Source organism: Neofelis nebulosa, chromosome 6 (assembly GCF_028018385.1).
Source record: "Neofelis nebulosa isolate mNeoNeb1 chromosome 6, mNeoNeb1.pri, whole genome shotgun sequence".
Lineage (NCBI taxonomy): Eukaryota > Metazoa > Chordata > Mammalia > Carnivora > Felidae > Neofelis > Neofelis nebulosa.
Genome location: NC_080787.1, coordinates 74513368 through 74534704, shown reverse-complemented (window position 1 = coordinate 74534704; position 21337 = coordinate 74513368). Strand labels below are relative to the sequence as shown.

Genomic DNA, 21337 nt, shown 5'->3' with positions numbered 1-21337 from the left:
AAATTTAATTTGTAATTAAAAGCTTTCAAAAAAGAAATGTCTTAAGTCCAAATATCTTCACTGGACAATTCTACCAAAATTTAAAGAATTAACACAAATTCTACATAGTCTCTTTCACAAGACAGAGAAGGGACTACTTCACCCATTCTGTGAAACCAGTATTATCCTGATTTTAAAACTGGACCAAAAAAATACAAAAGAAAATGCAAAAATTCTCAATAAAATATCAGCAAATAGAATTCAGTGATATATACAAATGATACTATACCATGACCAAGTGGGTTTTTATCCAGGGATGTAAGGCTCATTCAGTATTCAAAAATGAATCTCTGTAGTTCATCATATTAAAGGAGAGAAGTCTCCTTTATGATTGTATCAATTAATGCATATGAAAAAGTATTTGACAGAATACACATTTGTTCTAAGAATGCACATATTGGATATGGGATTAGATGGTACAGTCAGCATTCCCATAAGAGGAAATGAGAATGGGGCTTAAAAGGAAATTTATTACATTCACAAGTCCCAGAGATGGTGTCACTGAATGCCACTTAGAGCCACAAGGGAAACATCAGGTTTTGGTCAGATGGCAAAAGGCAGGAGCAAGGAAATGCTTAAGCCAGAGCCTTTATTGGGGTTTTTATGAGAAAGGCAAGGCAGAGCAGGGTAAACACTTTAGGACTGGCTAATTTGAATAATTCCAGTGGGCTTTGGGGCATAGGGTTGGTCTATCTCTAAGAATTGGTTAGTCCTGGGAGGGGCAGGCTCTCTTCAGGTCTGTAAGAATCCCAAATCACCAGAGCATCAGGAACACAAAAGATAGGAAAATATAATTTACATAATTAGTCCTGTGATGAATGGATGCAATATAGACAAATACATAATGTAAGATAACCACCATTAATGATAATAAAAAAAAAAAAGAAAGAAAAACTCTTAAGTAAACTAGGAATAAAGGGGAACTTTGAAAACGTGATAAAGAGTCTCTGTTTAAAAACCTACAGCTAAATTATACTTAATCATGAAAAACCAAATGCTTTCCCCCTAAGATTGGGAATGAAGCAAAAGATGCCTGTTCTCACCACTGCTTTTCTACATAGTACTGCAAATTCTAGCCAATGCAATAAGGTAAGAAAAAGAAATAAAAGGCATATAGATTGTTACAGAAGAAATAAAACTGTCCCTATTTGTAAAAGGTAATAATGCTATTTCCCTTATGGTCAAACATACTTGATCATAATTTAAACTTGATGGTGCAAACTCAAGCTACGTGTTGAAAAATGTAGTTACATACTTCTGGTCTATGGAAAAGATGTATTACTCTTTCTCTTTTAAAAGATACCATATTCAAATAATTTTATACCCTTCTGTTTCTTTCTGCTTTCACTTGTCTGTTTTTATTGCTTCTAATCTATTGCCTTATTTTATACACAGTTGACTAGGTAGATACTTTAGGTGATTCCACTTCTCCTTTGTCTGATGAAGTGTATAGGCTTTGTGACAACTATTTACATTCACAATTCCTGATTAATGCAGAGTTCCCAATTGTAGTACTGAAGTTGAGGTTAGAATTCAGGCCTCCACACAAATGGAGTATTAGTGTATTTCTATTGTTTTATCTCCTTATTTTATTTTTTATTTATTTTTTATCTGCTTATTTTAAAGATCTATGTCAGAGCCTTTAGAGTTCATAGCTAGTATAAAATTTTGAGTTTTATTATATGAAATTTGTTAGTTGTGGATCTAAGGTTTTTTTCAGTACTCTTAATCCTCTTTTTCCAGAAAAACTCTACCCTTTACCTCTTCCTCAAGAAAAAGCAGCAGAACTTAATAGCTTCTTGAATGAGAAGAACCTATGTTGACTGCAATACAAGGGAGAGGGCATGAAAAAAGTAAAAATTATTAGGAAAAAAAAAGCCTTGATGAGGAAAGTAAGGGATTATTAATAGTTCTAGGACTTGTACTTATCACAGGAATTGTATGTCAATCACTGTGCTGAGTATTAATGCCTTGTGGTAGTGATGTTAATAGTAATACCACCTGTTTTTCTTCTTTTAGGACTACAGAGACATCATTGACACTCCAATGGATTTTGCTACTGTTAGAGAAACTTTAGAGGCTGGGAATTATGAGTCACCCATGGAATTATGTAAAGATGTCAGACTTATTTTTAGCAATTCCAAAGCCTATACACCAAGCAAAAGATCAAGGGTATATACTTAAAACTGGTTTTGTCTATGTTTAATTTAAATGAAATTAGTAGCAAAGTATGTTAAGTAACTAAATGTTCTGTTAATTAAATATAGAGCAAAATTTATATTATGTTCTTAATGGTATCCTAGTGGAAAAAAGAATTCACATATTTTTATTTCTTTCCTTCTATAAAATAAAAGTGATGACATTAATGTTTAGGGATGGTTACTTTTCCTTAACAAATACCACATACTTTTTGTCCTGATATATATTAGGGCTATGTGGGCTTAACTTTTCCAGCTATTTTCTGCATTAATGGAAAGGTATTTTTGTGAATCATTTATAAAAATGAGTAAAATTATAAATATCATTTACCTCTCTTTGGGCAGACAAGATATCACAAAAGGGTGATATATGGAAATGAAATGAAAAAGAATAGGGGCACTTGGGTGGCTCAGTCGGTTAAGCGTCTGACTTTGGCTCAGGTCATGATCTCACAATTCATGAGTTTGAGTCCTGCATCAGGCTTTGTGCTGACAACTCAGAGCCTGGAGCCTGCTTTAGATTCTGTATCTTCCTTTCTCTGCCCCTCACCCACTCGTGTTCTGTCTCTCAAATAAATAAATGTTAAAAAAAAAAAAGGAAATTAAAAAAAGAAAAAATATAGATGATAGTCCTAGGTAACAGGTTCAAAACCTCAGGGATAGTTTCAGTGTGATAGAGTTCAAAGGAATTTTGTCTGTATAGGCCGTGTGAATTGATACTAGGGCTCTTATTTAAGAATCTGAAATCCAGGGCCCTTGGGTGGCTCATTTGGTTGAGCATTCAACTCAATTTCAGTTCAGGTCATGATCCCAGGTTTGTAGGATCGAGCCCTGCATTATAATGGCTCAGTGCTGAGCATGGAACCTGCTTAAGATTCTGTCTCTCCCTCTGCTCCTCGAACAACCCCCCCCCCCCCAAAAAAAAATAAAAACTTAGACTCTGAAACCTTGGAAGATTCCTAATCCAAATGTAAAAATAGTTTAATTGTCAGGGCACCTGGGTGGTTCAGTCAGTTGAGTGTATGACTATTGATTTCAGCTCAGATCATGATTCCAAGGTCATGGGATTGAGTGCTATGATGAGCTCTGCACTGAATGTGGAGCCTAGTTAAGATTCTCATTCATATTCTCTCTCTCTCTCAAAAATTAAAAATAAAACTTACAAAAAATACAGTTTAAATGTAAAAAGGCTTTAGTTTTACTCTTCATCTAAAGAGATTGGAAAAATGTAATGTTTAAATTGTTGAAACTTTTTGCTAAAAAAAATACTTAAGTTCTATGTTAATATTTACTGAGCAGGCATTTTCCTTTCCACATTTAAACACTTTTTTTCTTATCGTAGATTTACAGCATGAGTTTGCGCCTGTCTGCTTTCTTTGAAGAACACATTAGTTCAGTTTTATCAGATTATAAATCTGCTCTTCGTTTTCATAAAAGAAATACAATAACCAAAAGGAGGAAGAAAAGAAACAGAAGCAGCTCTGTTTCCAGTAGTGCTGCATCAAGGTATATGATTTATTTTAAAAAACATCAACTGATCTATAACTTTGTCATCTAAATGATAGAACTCGGTGTTTTTTAATACTTCCTTTACTATTCCCTATATTGCAGAATGATATATTTGACATGCAAGTTCCTATGATGTGGAGGATTTTTAATCTTTTAACTAAAGCTATACTAGTGTAAGTGCTTAAATTCAAACTGCTAAATCTATACAGTAAAACAGCATTTTTAGGATAGTGATGGCATCATGCTTTCTGTCATATAACTGTAGCATTTATGGCAATCCTTCACTAAATATTCACTTTCAAAGGCTCACAACCATATGAAATCCACTACAAATCTCATATTTTAACATATTTCATAATAGTACAAATATTGAATCCAACAGTATTATAAAACTATTTTATTTATCCGCATAGAGCTATAGGAATGACTAATGATATTATTTTATTTACAGCCCTGAAAGGAAAAAAAGGACCTTAAAACCCCAGCTAAAGTCAGATATCTCTACCTCTCCATTCTCTACACCTACACGATCAATACCACCAAGGCATAATGCCACTCAGATAAATGGTAAAACAGAATCCAGTTCTGTAGTTCGAACCAGAAGCAATCGAGTGGTTGTAGATCCAGTTACCACTGAGCAGCCATCTACTTCTTCTGCAGCAAAGGCTTTAATTTCAAAAGCTAATACATCTGCAATGCCAGGGAAAACAAGTAAGAATCATTCACGGTTTCTAAATTGAAGTATATATGATTTTTAAATTTAGCTTTTATTTTGCCAAATGAAATATATGAGATTTTTGTAAATTCCAGCAGAAAGTGTTGGTTTTGCTCTTTTTTGCTTATTTGTTTTTGCTCTTAATAAGAAAAAAAAATGACGTTTAGTAATGTTAGCATAGAATACTTAAAAATGGTAACTCTGATCCAAACTGCCTGGATTAAAATCCTAGTACCCAGACTTGCTAACAATTTGCTATGGCTTACCTTCATAATCTTGAAGTTACTGGACATCATCAGAAAGGTCTGAAACTGTTAAAAGAGTTTATTTGTGTATTCCTTTTTCCTGTTTGAAAGTAGATTTCCTAAGAAAGCATTAAGCAACTCCTAGGTTTTATCCTTTCGCTAATTCAAGCAGTCCAAATTACAAGTAATCCCAACCTCCTTGCTTATTTATAGGTTAAATAATTTAGCTTTTAATTGTGTGTGTGTATATGTGTTTCAGTTCTAGAAAATTCTGTGAAACATTCCAAAACTTTGAATACTCTTTCAAGTCCTGGTCAGTCCAGTATTAGTCATGGCACTAGGAATAATTCTGCAAAAGAAAACACAGAAAAGGAAAAGCCAGTCAAACGTAAAGTGAAATCATCTGTACTCTCAAAAACATCCACTCTTTCAAAGTCATCACCCATCATGGAGCAAGGTAAGGTATTATTTGTATCTTCCAAGATAAAGTAGGTATTTCTTAAGAATGATGCTTTTTGTTGGAGGTAGCATTTATATCCACTTTTTGTTAGGTTGCTCATTTAAAAGTCACATTCTGTATTAGTTGGTGCATTCAGTGAGACATCTTTTGATTTGCAGCTTTGTGCCCAAAGCAAACTGTATTGTCATTAAATTTTCGGGGCGCCTGGGTGGCGCAGTCGGTTAAGCATCCGACTTCAGCCAGGTCACGATCTCGCGGTCCGTGAGTTCGAGCCCCGCGTCAGGCTCTGGGCTGATGGCTCGGAGCCTGGAGCCTGTTTCCGATTCTGTGTCTCCCTCTCTCTCTGCCCCTCCCCCGTTCATGCTCTGTCTCTCTCTGTCCCAAAAATAAATAAAAAACGTAGAAAAAAAAAAAAATTAAAAAAATTTTAAGAGCCAAGAAAAACTTGCTTTATGGAAATAAAAACAAATTCTAGAATCAAAGGCTTTTACTGATGTAAGTTAACTAATTCCTGACTTCATTATTACAAAACCTTAAAAAGTATTTTCAGGTAGTTTAAATTAAATTAGATTTACTTAACCAAATGTATACGCCTTTCCTTTTTAGAAAAATTAAGTTGTTCTTACATCACAAAATTCAGCACACTGCCCTGCCCTTCACTAAATGTTAACTCATCAGGGTTGTCCACAGCCCGACCTTTGTTCTGTCATAAAACTTTTAACCCTTTACAGTTATGCTTCCAAGTTCTCTCATCTGCAGATTTTCATTTTAAAGGCTTTATGTTTGAACAATGGAGAAAGAAACTGATATAGTACACCCTATGATGTGTTAAAACAATTATGGCTTATTGGCAGTGAGCAGTTCCAGAAGAAGCATTTTGTATCACAGCTTCCAATGTATGCCTAAACAATTTCCTCTTCAATGTTCTCCTCAGACACCTCTCAAAATTTAATATTTCTACTGAAATGTCCTTTTATATGTATAATGGCATTGGGATATACCCCTCTATGTAAGCTTAAAGTCAGGGAGTCATCTAGCCTTCTCTTCCAGATCTACTTCACAGTCGTTAGTTTCTGTTATTTCTGCCTCCTTAATTTCCCTAAAATCGGTTCCTCTCACTTCCATGTTTTTAATTCAGGCCTACATAATTTCTCATCTGGACTGTTCTAGTTTTCTAACTGGTCTTGCTGTCTTGATTCTCAACTCTTCCTTACCCAGTACGTCTTCCACATTGCGTAAAAGTGATCTTTCTGATCATTTATCTTTAGCACAAATGCATGCATGCCCATACACACACACAGTTGAAATCCTTCCCTGCGTTCAAATCATCCATAGAGTCAGATTTTAATGTTTTTGCTTATTATATAAGACTCTTCATTACTTGGCTGCTGCCTAACATTCCAGCTTTCTTTACTTTTCCCTCTCCTTTTTATGTCCCAGCTATCCTATACCACTTGAAGTCTCTGAAATATCATTGTCCTTTTCTTCCTTCTTTAGAATGTCTTTTTTTCCCTCCCAATTTAATGGTTTCCTATTACCTTTCAAGTTCCACTTTGAAATATTATCCACTCCAGGAAGCCTCTTCTTGGGTTCTTTAGACAGAATCAAGCACTTCTTTTATGTTCCCAGAACACCCTGTTCATTGCTTTTTGTGGTAACACTTATTATTCTTTTTTACATGTGTTTGTATCCAGTGGAATCTGAACTTCTGGGTTTAATTACTTTTTCAGTCACTTATACTTACTATATAGTGGTCAGTAAGTGAATAAAGAAGCAAATGACTTTGTATATCAGTGTTTTACATTTTTATTATTTGCTTCCTTTCTGAACTAAATTCAAAGTTTTTTGTATAGTATATTCGCCTTGCTTCTGTCACTTTGAACCCTACGGAAATCAGATGTACATAGTGAATTGGTTCTAGCATTACAATAGGGGGTCCAATAACCAATTTGATTTATAAGTTTTGCGTATCACAGATATATGAGTTACCACTGCAGTATAGAAATATAATTAGCTAATAAGTCATTAATGATGACTTATTACATAAACATTGACACCTGGATTAACTGTTAGAATCAAGAGGCAATTCTGTCCAGTGGAAATATAATATAAACCACTATAAATCATGTGTATTATTTTAAGTTTTCTAGTAGCTACTACATCTAATAATAAACAGGTAAAATTACTAATTTTAATAATTTATTCCATCATATCAAAAATACTGTCATTTCAACCTGTAATTAATATTCAAAATGTACAGTGTTTCAGTATTCACATTTAAATTAAAAATTGAGTTCCTCAATTGCATAGCTGTTTTAATTGCTCAGTAGCCACATGGTTAATAACTACCATACTGAACACAGGCCCATATAAAGAGTGTTACATTCATTCTTAACCTTTTTACTTAATGCATTGCTTTGCAAAGTTGATGAAACCTGTAGTCCTTTCCCCAGAAAATGCCCATAGGCATATTCACACAAAATTTGGACATTTCAAGAAATTCATGGAGTCCTTGAAGCCAAGCTGTAGAATTTCTATAGTGAGTATGTGGACTGGTTATTTACAACCTTGTCAGCAGTCTTAATGTAAAACAAGTAAGATATACAGAATCCTCAGACAGGTTAAGTGTAATTGTGTGTTAGAAGATACTTAATTACTTTATTCACACTCACACACATTTCTCCCCTCTTCCCACTCCCCTCCTTATGCTGGAAAACCACTAAAGAAAAGTATTTGTATCATGGGGGTCAGGAAATGAGGGCTTTGCCTTTTCCCTTTGCTTCTGGCTCTGGCCTCTTGTGACCTCTTGATTTTTTTCTTGATACATATGAAGTATAATTCAAGCTATGACAGATATCATTATGAGGAAGCATTCTCTTTAAAAGCAGTGTTCATCTCTTTAAAAGCAGTGTTCATCTCCTTATGTATTTTCTTTAGAATATTGCAGTGTAGATCACCCACCACAACCAAACAAAAAAACTTAAGAACTTTAGGAGAACAAAAAGGTAGTAGTAATACATGTTTGTCATCTTTTTCCTTCATCTAAAGGGGTAATAGCATTTATTTTTAACACAGAAAGGCAGTTCACCATGGTCTCTAGATAGATTTAGAGTTTGATCTCTAGAATTTTATATTTTTTTATAAAGCACAATAGCCTTTATCTTGGAGTTTGTTGCAATTATAATGGCATACATAATAGATTTGATTGATACATGGATTCAGTACTGCTTATGATAATAAATCAATTGTTTGCCATTCAATTACGTAAGGATATAGGACCATTTCAAAGAGCCTGTGAAGGAAACTGTTTAGTTGTTTACTTCATCCTTTTTAAACTATTCTGAGAACATAGTTCATAACCAAGAGTAACTGATTTCTAGTGTTGTAGTTAGGATAGAGGAAGAATGTCAATGGAATGGTAGTTTTTATGGGGAATAATTGATATAAATTATTCTAATAGATGTACTCAAAAACCTCTTTTGTAGTAGGATTAGGAGAGGAAATTCTTCTTACCTCTGAGGAACATAAGCAAATATTTAAATTGTAAACTCTTCTCTGATACCAGAGAGGGTATGATGATCGTATCCAAAAAGGAATCAAATAAGAGCTAGAAACATTCCAGTCTTGATATCCCTTTTTCTTCCATCCCTAGTAGAAAAAGTTATTAGAGGTAAGTGGAAGGAGATGTTATGCTTACTATGTATTCAGATTACCAAGTTAAAAGGTCATGGATTTTATACTAACATCATTTTCCATGATTGAGCTGCTTAAAGGTAGGAATACCGAAAACTTGTTAATGAGGTAAGCAGTAAAGTTCTTTGTGGTTGCTAAGCTCTATACAAGTGAATATGGTCATTTTGTGTAATCCAAACAGTGTTCATATATTAGAACATGTAGTAAAGGTAATAATGCTAAGAAACGTTGGCTGATCTCAGCTATATCATAATTTACAATGTTAACAGGTTATTTGCTGAGTGTCATTTCCCTCATGTGAGGTCATTAATGATTTCATTAAGGGTCTTTCTTCCTCTGTGAGTTTTAAGTAGAAGATAATATCATTAAACTATTAGCCTTCTGTTAGTTCCTTTTCTCATTTTAGTAAAAACAAAAATTAGAATTACGTGCTTATGTAAGTATAGCAGTGTCCTTATGACTAGTTTGAGAGTCAAATAAAAAAAGCAATTCCCTATGTTAAGTGTACTGTTGTTCCTTTTTAGCAGATTGCAGGAACAATGCTCTTGTACCAGGAAGCATTCAAGTAAATGGCCATGGAGGGCAGCCATCTAAACTTGTAAAGAGAGGACCTGGAAGGAAGCCTAAGGTAGAAGTTAACACCAATAGTGGTGAAGTTATACACAAGAAAAGGGGTAGAAAGCCCAAAAAACTACAGTATGCAAAGCCAGAAAACTCAGAGCAAAATAATGTACATTCAATCAGAGATGAAGTAGTTCCTTCTTCAACATGCAGTTTTCTTTCTGAAACTAATACTGTAAAGGAGGATCTGTTACAGAAAAAAAGTCGTGGAGGCAGAAAACCGAAAAGGAAGATGAAGACACAAAAACTAGATTCAGATCTCATAGTTCCTACAAGTGTTAAAATGCTAAGGAGAAGTAACCGAAAAAAGACAGATGATCCTATGGATGAGGAAGAAGAGTTTGAGGAACTTAAAGGCTCTGAACCCCACATGAGAACTAGAAACCAAGGTCGAAGGACAGCTTTCTATAATGAGGATGATTCTGAAGAGGAGCAAAGGCAGCTGTTGTTCGAAGACACCTCTTTGACTTTTGGAACTTCTAGTAGAGGACGAGTCCGAAAGTTGACTGAAAAAGCAAAAGCTAATTTAATTGGTTGGTAACTTGTACCAAAATATTTTACTTCAAAATCATAAAGCAGGTACAGTTAAGGAATACGTAGAACTAAGGCTTCTGCTTCCTTGCTGCTATGGTGGATTAGGGAATGTTTTGATTTGCAAAAAAAAAAACAAAAACAAAAAAAAAACACAAACAAACAAACTTACAAGACACTTCACTTCTTTAAATGAATATATATATATAAATATATACATATATATTTTAAATGTTTGCTATTTATTGCCTTTAGATAGGTTATGCATTTCAACATTCATTTCATTCACTGTTTGAAACAAAAGAAATTGAGGACCTATAATGAATTCCCAGTTTATTTCTGGAAAAGACAGTTCTGCTATACTCTTAAGGAGCATAATATTCCTAGTGATAGAGCATTTCATGTTAAAATGAATTATTTTTGACCAAGCCAGGTACATTTCTATTGATACAGAAGGTCGTGCCCCTAGGAAGACAGATGTTACCAGAGTAGCAGTAAATTCAGAAGTGTGTTTCCTCTAAAGATAAATATAAAAATTCCCACCATTTGATAACCCTAAAAAGTTTAATTTAACTATAGATTGTTCATCTACAAAGAATCTAGATGAGGCTTTTGCTGTATTCCATTTCTGCCAAACATAAGAGAAAATGTACTGATGGAAAGGAAACATATCCACATTGGAAAACATTTGACTGTCTAATTTTTCAGACCTTGATTCTTATATCAATCACTCAATCTCTGTTTATTGTGCCAAAGACTGAGAATCAGTGCAGTGGAAAGCCTGTTTTTGACTGTCAGGACAGCATACACTTTTCAATATTGGAAAGGCTATATATTATTCTAAAGAGCACGTTATTAAAAAGAGTTATGCTGAGATGTATCTTTTTTTGGTACTTAATAGTAGAAAATAATGCACTGGTGGGTCCTTTGACAGAGATGTTTTAGAGAAAATGTTTAAGTGGTTAAAGGATTCAAGGAGAATACAGGAAAAAGGTATGGGATTTGATGTTTACTTGTTGATCTGGATTAATGTCGTTTCTAAACTTTAGACATATCTAATAGGCTAAAATGACTTACAAAGAAATGTGTCTGTGTGTGTATGTGTATATATTGATAAATGGGTATAATTAAATATATATACAAACACATACTTATATACTATTACCCAGGTATAAATTCTTTTTTCAGGATTTTTTAGATAGTGGTAGAATAAAAATAATTTTAAAATGTCATACTTTATAGTTTAATTTTAAGGGGAAGATTGGTTATTTTCAATTATTAAAGGTTAAAATAGGCCAAATCACTTTTTATGCAATCATGTTTTATACAGTGGTCTCATTGCACATTGTGTTTTTTCTGCACTTTTTATGGTATCCTTATCACGCTGGTATGTCAATATACACCCTAAAGAAAAATTCCATTTAATGATTGTGCCTTGTATTCTATTATTTTTTGCATCATTAGTAAAATTGAGTTGTCTATTGTAAATGATAACTATATGACTTAGGAGAATGTATTGCTATATGTACTGCTATGAAAAAGGAAAGCAGTTATTTATTTGTTTATGGTACAGTAGTTATTTTATACCTTAAAAGCCAACATAAATACCATTTCTATTGTTTAAAATTGTCCATTTTTTTAAAAGTTTAAAGAATGTAGTATTTTCTGAGGACTGGTATGGTACAAAAATGTAACCAAAATTTTCAGATACTACATTTTTAAAAAGTGAGGATGGGAAAATCTGTATCAGCATGACCCTGATGTAGAAAAATAAAGTCTTTAATTGAACCTTGGCAAAATACATTACATAATTATTTCTTTACTTATTTCTGGTAGGGATAAATGTTAGCCGTCATTTAATTGTCTTGAAGAACAGTGGAAAGTGATGCATTTGGGCTTTTTAGATCATTTGTACCTAAATTTGTACAGAAAACCTCCTGTGAAATTAAGTAAACCATTTTCCAGATCTTAACTGGATTGCTGTGATTTTGCAGTCGAAAAATAATTTCAAATTTTTCAGGTTTTTTGTATATTTATTTTTTTCTAACAAATATATTTAACTATATAATTAAAAGTCAGTAGTTAAACTCTTCATAATGCAGAAATGGATGGCTTGGTTGTATAGTAAAATGAGTCTTTCAGTTACACCATTATTGAGAATAATGTGTATGTTTGAAATTTAAGTCATTAAAGTAATTAGTTGCTTTTGAAGGCAATCTGTTTGAAACATGTAATTTCCTGATGTTATCTGCATTGTGTTGGAAAAAAAAATAGACTATAAATCCATTTTTGTAAAAAATAAGTGTACAGTTTTGAGGTGTGTACAGAAAAAGGAAGAGCGTACACAGTCTTAGAGTGGAATATACCTCTAGTATGATGTATGGATTAGTTCTAACTCTTGAGCAAAGAAATGAGTAATTACCATCTTACATGCAACAAGTAAATGTATTATTTCTGTTCTAAAGACACTGTATATTTATGACCTTATTTGGACATTATTAGACATTGGTTTCTTAGTAAAGCAAAAATGACATGGATTCAGATTCTTTGTAATTAAAACATTTAAAAATGTATTAGTAATATCAGATATATTTAGATTTTATATTTTTATAATTTAGCTTCTATACATTGCAAAAGTTGAATTGAGAAATTTATGTCATCACCATATTTTTGTTCTGTTTGACCAGATATCAAAAGCATTGGAAAAAATTATCCTCTTTAAGACAGTGACACCATGTATGTATTCTTTGTAGGCCAAAAGAAAATTTGGCAGTTGTCTTAGGTGAGCAATAAAAACCTCAAGTTTATTGAAAGCTTCAGAAATATAACTTATTACATACATGGAAAATATAAATCAATTTCTGTGTTTTTAAGTACCTAATAATCTCTCCACCTGGTAGTCTCCAGTCCCAATCAAATCTTATAAAATTATAAAATGTTGCAAATGAGCAGTATAAATCATTCAATCAAATTACAGTCTCATAACTCTGGGCAATAGATCTATACCTTCTTAAAATTTTATCCTGTTTTCTGCTTAAATTTATGTACTAAAGATTTGTTGGTCTTGTTTCCATTGTTTTTATTATTGGCACAGCTTCACAAATTTGAAGGCTCTTTGTTAACATTATTATGAAACTATCTTCCTCCTTAAATTTAATTAGAGTAACTGTATAGAATTATTGTGGGCTTGATCATGTCACATCTGAAATACGAGTTTGGCAGAATTTAGTGTCGCTTGGAAATGAATTGCGTTAAGATAGACTGGTCTGCAAAAAGATCCTCATGCAGCACATGTGTGTTAACACCTAGAACTGACCCTTATCTGGAGTGTAGTATATTAATCAGACATTTTAACAGATGTATTCAAATAACATTTTGCTTATGTTGTATTCACATTTACATGTTTTAAAATATGATTAATAATATAAATTAGTTCTTCTAGCTAATGTTTAATTCTAGCATTCCATTTTATACAAACATAGCTTGTATCTCTCAAATGTCAACTAAAAGCAAATTGTTATTCTGAATGTTTTTATTCACCTGAAGTTAATTTTTGAGTAGGTTGAAAGGACCAAGATACTTGAGTGTTTAAAGGGCTATAAGCATTCTTATATGCAGGAAATACATGGTTGTAGAGTCATAAAAGGGGAAGTACTTAATACGTTCTGTGAATTACCCCCATACTAAGAAAGTACTTTTTACATAACAGGTTGTGATGTGGTTTAGTTACATTTAGGTGAGAATTTATTTTCCTATTGAAATTAGAAAAATACACCTTTTCTTTACTTTCCTCCTTGCACTTCTCCAAAGTTCCCCAAATTTCCAAGTGATTTGAACTGAATATTACATTTACTAAGAAACTACTTATGTTCTTAATTATACTAAGCTAAGCACTCCAAATGATGTTTTGTACTATGTACAGTAACTAAGAAGAGGTCAGATTGAGTCAGAAGACTGTAAGTACCACTTTTGACGCTCCAGAGATAAATCTTGTACACACTACAGTAAAACAACTAGAAAATATTATGAGCTATAAGTATATATTATTTTTAGTTTTGATAGCTCTGTGTTGAAGTACTTCTTTTAATGCAGATATAATCATCAGGAAATTAACCTTTATATGGCACAAACCAAATACGTAATAGTGGGTGGCTATGAGTTTCTACATTTAAGGAGCTAAGAGAATAGGTTTGAGATGATATATAGTACACGATAGGATACAGAGGCACACACATGCTCATGACTTTTAAGATTGTGTGTGATTAATCACAATGATAAACTATAAATTGAGGCAAAACACAAAGTTACATTTTTGGACCATATTAAAACTGCAAGAAGATGAGGTCTTATTAAAGATCTTTTAGAAAACTGTTAAATCCTGTCACACGATATTTAGACGTGTAGAATGTAGCTCAATTTTTTAAAAGTAACTGACCTAGAGGGTTAAAGTTGAAACTGACACATTTTCAAATTAAAATTATACTTATACTTATTTTGTACAGAAAACAATGTTAAACACAAGCAAATCTGTTGTATGTAATAAGTAACAGAGTTTAAAGACAAATTATTTAGCTTTATTGAGGTTTTTGTTTTTTTCCTTCCAGAAACCTGGAAGTATCATGTTATAAACGGCAGTCTCACACCAGAATAGCAGTGCCCTTTCTTTTTGTACATATTGATTGGACCTTTCTTTACTGTTATGTGGACACTTTCTATGTTAGTTTTGATGCATAATTCTTTGAATCCTTTTATACAAACTAGAATGTATGTGTAAGAATTCCTGTCCCTGCAATGTAGTAACTACAAACTTATTTTTAAAATAAATAGAAAACTTGTTTTTCTAAGCTATTTTGTAGAGCCTCCTGATTTCTTATTTGCTCTTTTTTTTGGGGGGGGGGGGGTAACACATAACGTGCTCAGTACATAATTTCAACAGGCACTGTACCAAAGAAGCCATTATGTGAATGCTGGTGCATTAGAGTTTTGCCCTATTTAGCAAAATGTTAAAATTAATAGCCAGTTAAAGGATTGTGGGTACACTAATTCCAAAATAACCAAAGGTTGAAAATAAGTAAGTCACTTGCCTTTTAATGTGTACATTTTATTTTAAATTATTAATTTGTTACTATGTACAAGTTACTGTACTGGGTGATAAATAGTATTCAGATATGTAAGATAATTCAAAGGAACAGTTTGTGTAAGTATTTTTTCAAAAATGTGAAGTAAAATTTCTGCAAAAGAAATGGAGGAATGAGGAAATATTTCACTTGTTAAACAGTTATAACAAGATAAGATTTATGAAAGCATTGCTTATTGACTTCCCAAGAATCCCAATTATAGTAAAAAGAATATATAAGGCTATAATAAATGACAATTCAGATTAAGCAGCTAAAGGGATGATTTGTATTTTTGTGCTATTGATCATTTCTCCCTATGAAATTTTGTTTAAATGACTAAAATTTCTAAGTTGAGGAAAGCAGGTATGCATTCCTGGGGCACTTTTTTTTTTCCTCTTTCTAAAATAGACGGATACTTACATGTGGTACATACTTAGAAGAACCAGTCAAGAAAAATTCATTTTCAGCAATCACTTTTTACTGGTTTCTTTTTGTAATAGCATCAATTTTATGTTCGAGGCTGTTTCCCTATTATTTAAGGACAGTAAGATTAAAACCCAAAACACAAGACTTCTGTCCCTTGCAGTATAATACCTTGTATTTGTAATCTTTCTGCACTTAACACATTTACTGTGTATTGATTGCTCTTTGGTTTTGTTTGGGACAAGAATAGAAAGATTCAATGAAATACCTTTTAGCCTGATGAGCTAGACATGGTGGCAGCAGCGTAATGGAATGAAGTAGGCATAGAGTTGAGTCCTTTCATCTCATCTAGCTTTACTTTCTTCATCTGTAAAGTTAAAAAAAAAAAAATTTATTAGATAATTTCCAAGGTCCAATTCATTTCAAATAGCCTATGGTTACTTCTCATTTGTATATTGTCCGCTGTACTCATGGATCAGTCTTGGCTTTTCTGTTTAGTCCATAAATAAAATAAGCCATTTAATGTATAACTTCCAAGCAAGCTGATTGTAGTAAGTGTACATGTGACCATGACCTAATTGTAGGGAGTGTAAAATCTTGTGAACCCTTAGAAAATGGAGTTTTGAGTTGCAATATTTGTTTGCTACTAATAAAAAGTACTAAAGTTTGTGATTTTCCCAGGGCCCTCTGGGAAGTCTCAAAGACAGTTTCTGTGTAAAACATACCTTGAAATTTTTAGGATTCAATTTTGGGAAAGCAAAATCAAAAGTTTTCAGAGATTTAATCACTTCATTAAGATAGGATCATGGGTGCCTGAGAATAATAGTGGGTTTCCCACTTAATAAAAGTGAAAGAAAATATTTATTTTTTTTTTATTTTTTTTTTAATGTTTATTTATTTTTGAGACAGAGACAGAGCATGAACGGGGGAGGGGCAGAGAGAGAGGGAGACACAGAATCGGAAGCAGGCTCCAGGCTCTGAGCCATCAGCCCAGAGCCCGACGCGGGGCTCGAACTCACGGACCGTGAGATCGTGACCTGAGCCGAAGTCGGACGCTTAACCGACTGAGCCACCCAGGCGCCCCCCCAAAAAAGTGAAAGAAAATATTTAAAAAGAAACCTAGAAAGCAGAGCAATTTCAAGGAAACTCCTCTATCGCAAATGGGAAACTTGTTCTTTCATTTTGATCTTTGTTTTAATAATTAACATTATAAAGTTAAAGCCAAGCAAATTATTCTGATGAGATATGGGATATTTGAGCAAATTATACAGAAATTATAGAGCAATTTAGTCTTCTTTTGAGCTCTTTAAGAACAATTTATTATTTTAACAAAATCAACTTCTAGTTCAGTATTGACATAAGTACTTGGCAATAAAGTTTTCACACGCTCTTCTCTCCCTTGTGAATAAGTGCATCAAAACTGGAGAAGTTTTGTAGTACATTTTGTAGTTTCTTTTTAGACTCTTACTTTTTCTTCTAGATACTCAAGTTTTTCATATTTTGGAGCAAATAGACACTTCAGGAAAAAACTGAAAAACTCATTCTATTATTGCGATACTTAATTGTATTTTTCCATCAATATTTGTTCCTGGTCTCAGCTACATACGTTAATTACAAATTTTAAGCAAAGTAACTATTTAACTGAGAAAACTGAAAGGAAAGTAATTGAAAACTCATATGCAAGCATTTTTGTAGAATAGCAAAGCTCATGAATACACAACTTTGAAACCTTAACGTTGCAAAAATGAACATGTTCATTAAATACATGACTCAAAGATAACCACTCCGTAGTATATAAGAAGCAAATGTAAATGAAATTATGCTGAGCAAGCAGTATTTTAGTATTGAATCTTACAATTAAATAAGTAATGATTGCCCATTAATATTAGTCCAAAGTTTTAAGTTACCTGAGGATCTTGGAAATTATGTTCAAGCTGGCATAATATGAAATGTTATTACTGTTAATTAAAACATTTGTCATGGGACACCTGACTGGCTTGGTTGGTAGAGCATATGACTCTTGATTATGGAGTTGTGAATTTGAACCACGTGTTGGATGTAGAGATTGGGTAAAAATAAAATCTAAAAAAATGAATAATAATTTGTCAGAAGCATAATTCAATTTGAACACATTTTATGTTTTTCTTCCAAATATGTAAGTAATGTTAGCTTATCTAGTCAGTAGACCGACATAAATTTAAGGACTTAAGATTAACTAGTCTTTTGAGAAAGCAAATCCAATCTTCATTTTAAAAATAAAATGTATTCTTGGATTATACTGTATACATAGAAAAGATGCAGCCATTGTTTATCTTTTAAAACCAAAACTACTGGAACACCTGGGTGGCTCAGTCAGTTAAGCATCTGACTTCGGCTCAGGTCAATCTCAAGGTTTGTGAGTTTGAGCCCCACCTCAAACTCTGTCCTGACAGCTCAGAGTCTGGAGCCTGCATCGGAGTCTGTGTCTCCCTCTCTCTCTGCCCCTCCACCACTCACCCTCTTATGTCTCTCAAAAATAAACATTGAAAAAATGTTTTAAACTAAAATTACTAAATCAGCTTAATTTGCCCAGAGATTCACCTTAATTATATGAACTGGGACCCATTTTAAGACGTTTGTGAGCCAGTGGTTTTTGTAAGAAAGATTGTTTTAAAATGTATTTATTTTGGGGGCACCTGGGTGGCTCGGTCGGTTGAGCGTCCAGCTTCGGCTCAGGTCATGATCTCACAGTTCATGGGTTCAGGCCCCATGTTGGGTTCTGGGCTGACAGCTCGGAGCCTGGAGCCTGCTTTGGATTCTGTGTGTGTGTGTGTGTCTCTCTCTGCCCCCTTCCCTGCTTGTGCTCTCTCTCTCTGTCTCAAAAATAAATAAACTTTTAAATAAATGTTTAAAGTTTATTTTGAGAGAGGGCACATGCACATACAGGCATGCACATGACTGGGGGAGGGACAGAAAGAGGGAGAGAGAATCCCAAGCGCAGGGCTCAGTCTCACCAACCGTAAAATCATGTCCTGAGCTGAAATCTAGACTGGGATGCCCGACTTACTGAGACACCCAGGTGCCCCAGAAAGATTGCTTTTAATGTCTCCTACACGTACTAGAAAAAGTCTGGGTTGGGAGGCAAATGTGGTTTCCAGTTACCATATTACGACATTTTAAATGTCCACTTTTTAAACAAAAAATTGCATGCAAAGACGAAAGTGGGGCTCATTCACAGGAAGGTAAGATCGCTGGATACATAAAAAACCTGGTTAATGTTTTACAGACCAATACAATAGCTTTGTAGTTATCTTTTCCAATAAACAAATGATTTTTAACTCTACTAGACAAAATCTGTAAGTCAACATGTAACTTTACTTGATCTGGGTGGGACCTTTAACCAAAATCTTAAAAGTCTTTGGAAAGGACTTCATATACTCAGTTAAAACACCATATCCAGACTTATAAAACATAATTTCATCAAGCTTTCTGCTGTTCTCATCGTATAAGGACAACCCTATTAAACCCGTGTAGGCCATATTTATCCCAGAGAAATAATAAACGTATATAGCCAATTTGCTTCTAGAGTGGTATCCTAAAGACTCTGAGGTCCCAGTTTTGTTTTTTCATGATTCACTAAATTTTGCTAATCCCCATGGCGATCTATTTGCTCCTTTACTTTAGCCAGTCTTCCTCACTTATTAAGACCACTTGAAAGGTTGGTCTAGAATGTATTTCTCCATCATTGCTATTAGGAAACCAATTTAATGCTAATTAAATTATCATAGTAGAGTAGCCATATTTTATAAAATAAAGTGACATTATTCACCAGATATCAAATTACAATTAATAAATAAGCTTGCTATATAAAAACAGTGCAAAACTTAGAGCAAATGAAAGAAGTTCTCTTTCCCTTTTCAGACATGTCACTGAATGAACAAGCTCTAGCTTTTTTCTAACCACTCTGACCATCTCTTTTCTGACTTTTTTCACTTACATGTAGATTTTTCTATCTTAGCTGTGTTTGCAATCTACGTGTTCTCAAGTACCAAATTCATACTGATAGTAATAATGATTGCTAACACACTAAACACTATGTGCCAAGCACTGTTCTACATTCTTTACATATAGCAGCTCTTTTTCTTTTAAGATTTTATTTTTAAGTAATCTCTACACCCAACGTGGGGCTCAAATTCACAACCCCAAGATCAAGAGTTGCAGGCTCCTCCAACCGAACCAGCCAGGCACCCCCTATAGTAGTTTTTTTAGACTACAGAATAATCTTATGAGTTAGGTACAATTATTATTCTCATGTTACGTTAGGGAAACTAAAACATACAGAGATTAAGTAACTTGCTCTCTACTCCCAAATGAGTTGACTAGATTAATGAGTGATTTCTATTTGTGATTTATAATATTGGCTCTAAAGGTAATTTTTTCTAAGATTAGGTCTTGTTACAAAAGGCCAGGACACAGACCACCAAGAGGTCCTACTTGTACTACCCATGATCATTTTCTGATATCTTGGATTAAAAACATCACTAATCTGTCATGGATCACATTACTGTTAATCCCCAACAGTATATTTCTAGACATACATTAGTCAAAGTCCTCTAAAGAAGTATACACCAAGATGGGATTAAACATGTAAGGATTTGAATAAAGGAAATGCCTCTGAAAGAAAATTGGGAGGGAGCTAGGAAAAGCTGAGATCCATCAGATGCAATGTAAGTGTGACCCCAGATGAAGGAGAGAGGGAAGTAAGTTTGGATGAGAGTACCTTTGAGTGGGGTGCCTCAGTGGCTCAGGAGGTTGTCAGACTCTTGATCTCTGCTTAAGTCACGATCTCACGGTTCATGAGTTCAAGTCCCTCACTGGGCTCTGCACTGACAGCACAAAGCCTGCTTGGGACTCTCTCTCTCTCCCTCTCTCTGCTCCTCTCCCACTTGCACCCATGTGTGTGCATATGTGCACTCTCTTTTCTCTCTCTCAAAATAAATAAGTAAATAAACTTAAAAAATTATCTTTGCTGTGTAGTCTAAGGAAGTTCAGCAGGACAAGTGGGGAGTCCTTGAACCAAAGTTGACCACCAGAGGAGTCCCCCCCCCCCCATCTCCCAGGTATGTATGCACCTGCTTTAGTATCCCTGCATGCCAATATTGGCTGGAAGCAGCTCCAGGAAGATGGATCTATGGCACAAACACAGCAATGGAGTTCAGAGTGTGGCTGTGGGGGCCCCTGGCCTATGAATTCTTCAAGGTGCATTCTCAAGGCCAACACAATATGCTTAAACAGCTGAAGAGCTTTGGCTTTATTTTAGTCTAAGTTCAGTGTAACATTTTTGCTACATTATTGCCATCACTCCTAACCTCTTGATGTATTGCATTGTTAGGAATGCAGACTCTCAGTCCTTCAATATGTTTTTCTGCTAATCTCAGTTGTTCATAATTTAATTCATGATATGCAACCCAGTATCCCATGACCCATATGATGTGGCCAGAAGTTCGTATGTCAAACATGATGACAATTCTGTCTATAATACCTAAGATATAAAAACTATAACTTAATTGTTAATATTATTAGTATCAGTAAAATTTATTCAGCTTATTAAGCCAAGTGTCATAATCACCTTACAAGGGAGTTGTTCCATCATTACATATAGGCAATGGATGATTCACTAGAAATCTTGAGAGCAATTCTGTATGTGCCATATATCACAGAAAGCTTTAAAACTGTTTAGGAGTGTTGCCTTGAATTAAATTTTTTTAATGTTTGTTATCTTAGAGAGAGAGAGAGAGCATGTGGAC

The 21337-nt window shown here is 33.9% G+C and overlaps 1 protein-coding gene across 4 annotated transcripts in view; it reads left to right on the top strand.

Moving 5' to 3' along the window:
* The window catches only part of PHIP (pleckstrin homology domain interacting protein), a 150645-nt gene that overhangs the window by 125818 nt on the left and 3490 nt on the right, over positions 1-21337 (top strand). For 2 of the 4 annotated variants that reach the window (XM_058734524.1, XM_058734523.1), the window contains exons 36-40: positions 2059-2211; positions 3580-3743; positions 4198-4457; positions 4966-5163; positions 9384-14859. In XM_058734524.1, coding sequence (XP_058590507.1) covers positions 2059-2211; positions 3580-3743; positions 4198-4457; positions 4966-5163; positions 9384-10021 — 1413 coding nt within the window. In that variant the 3' untranslated portion in view covers positions 10022-14859. Of the gene's footprint in view, positions 1-2058; positions 2212-3579; positions 3744-4197; positions 4458-4965; positions 5164-9383; positions 14860-21337 lie in introns of those variants that run through there. The other 2 variants (XM_058734525.1, XM_058734526.1) reach the window with 2 other exon arrangements.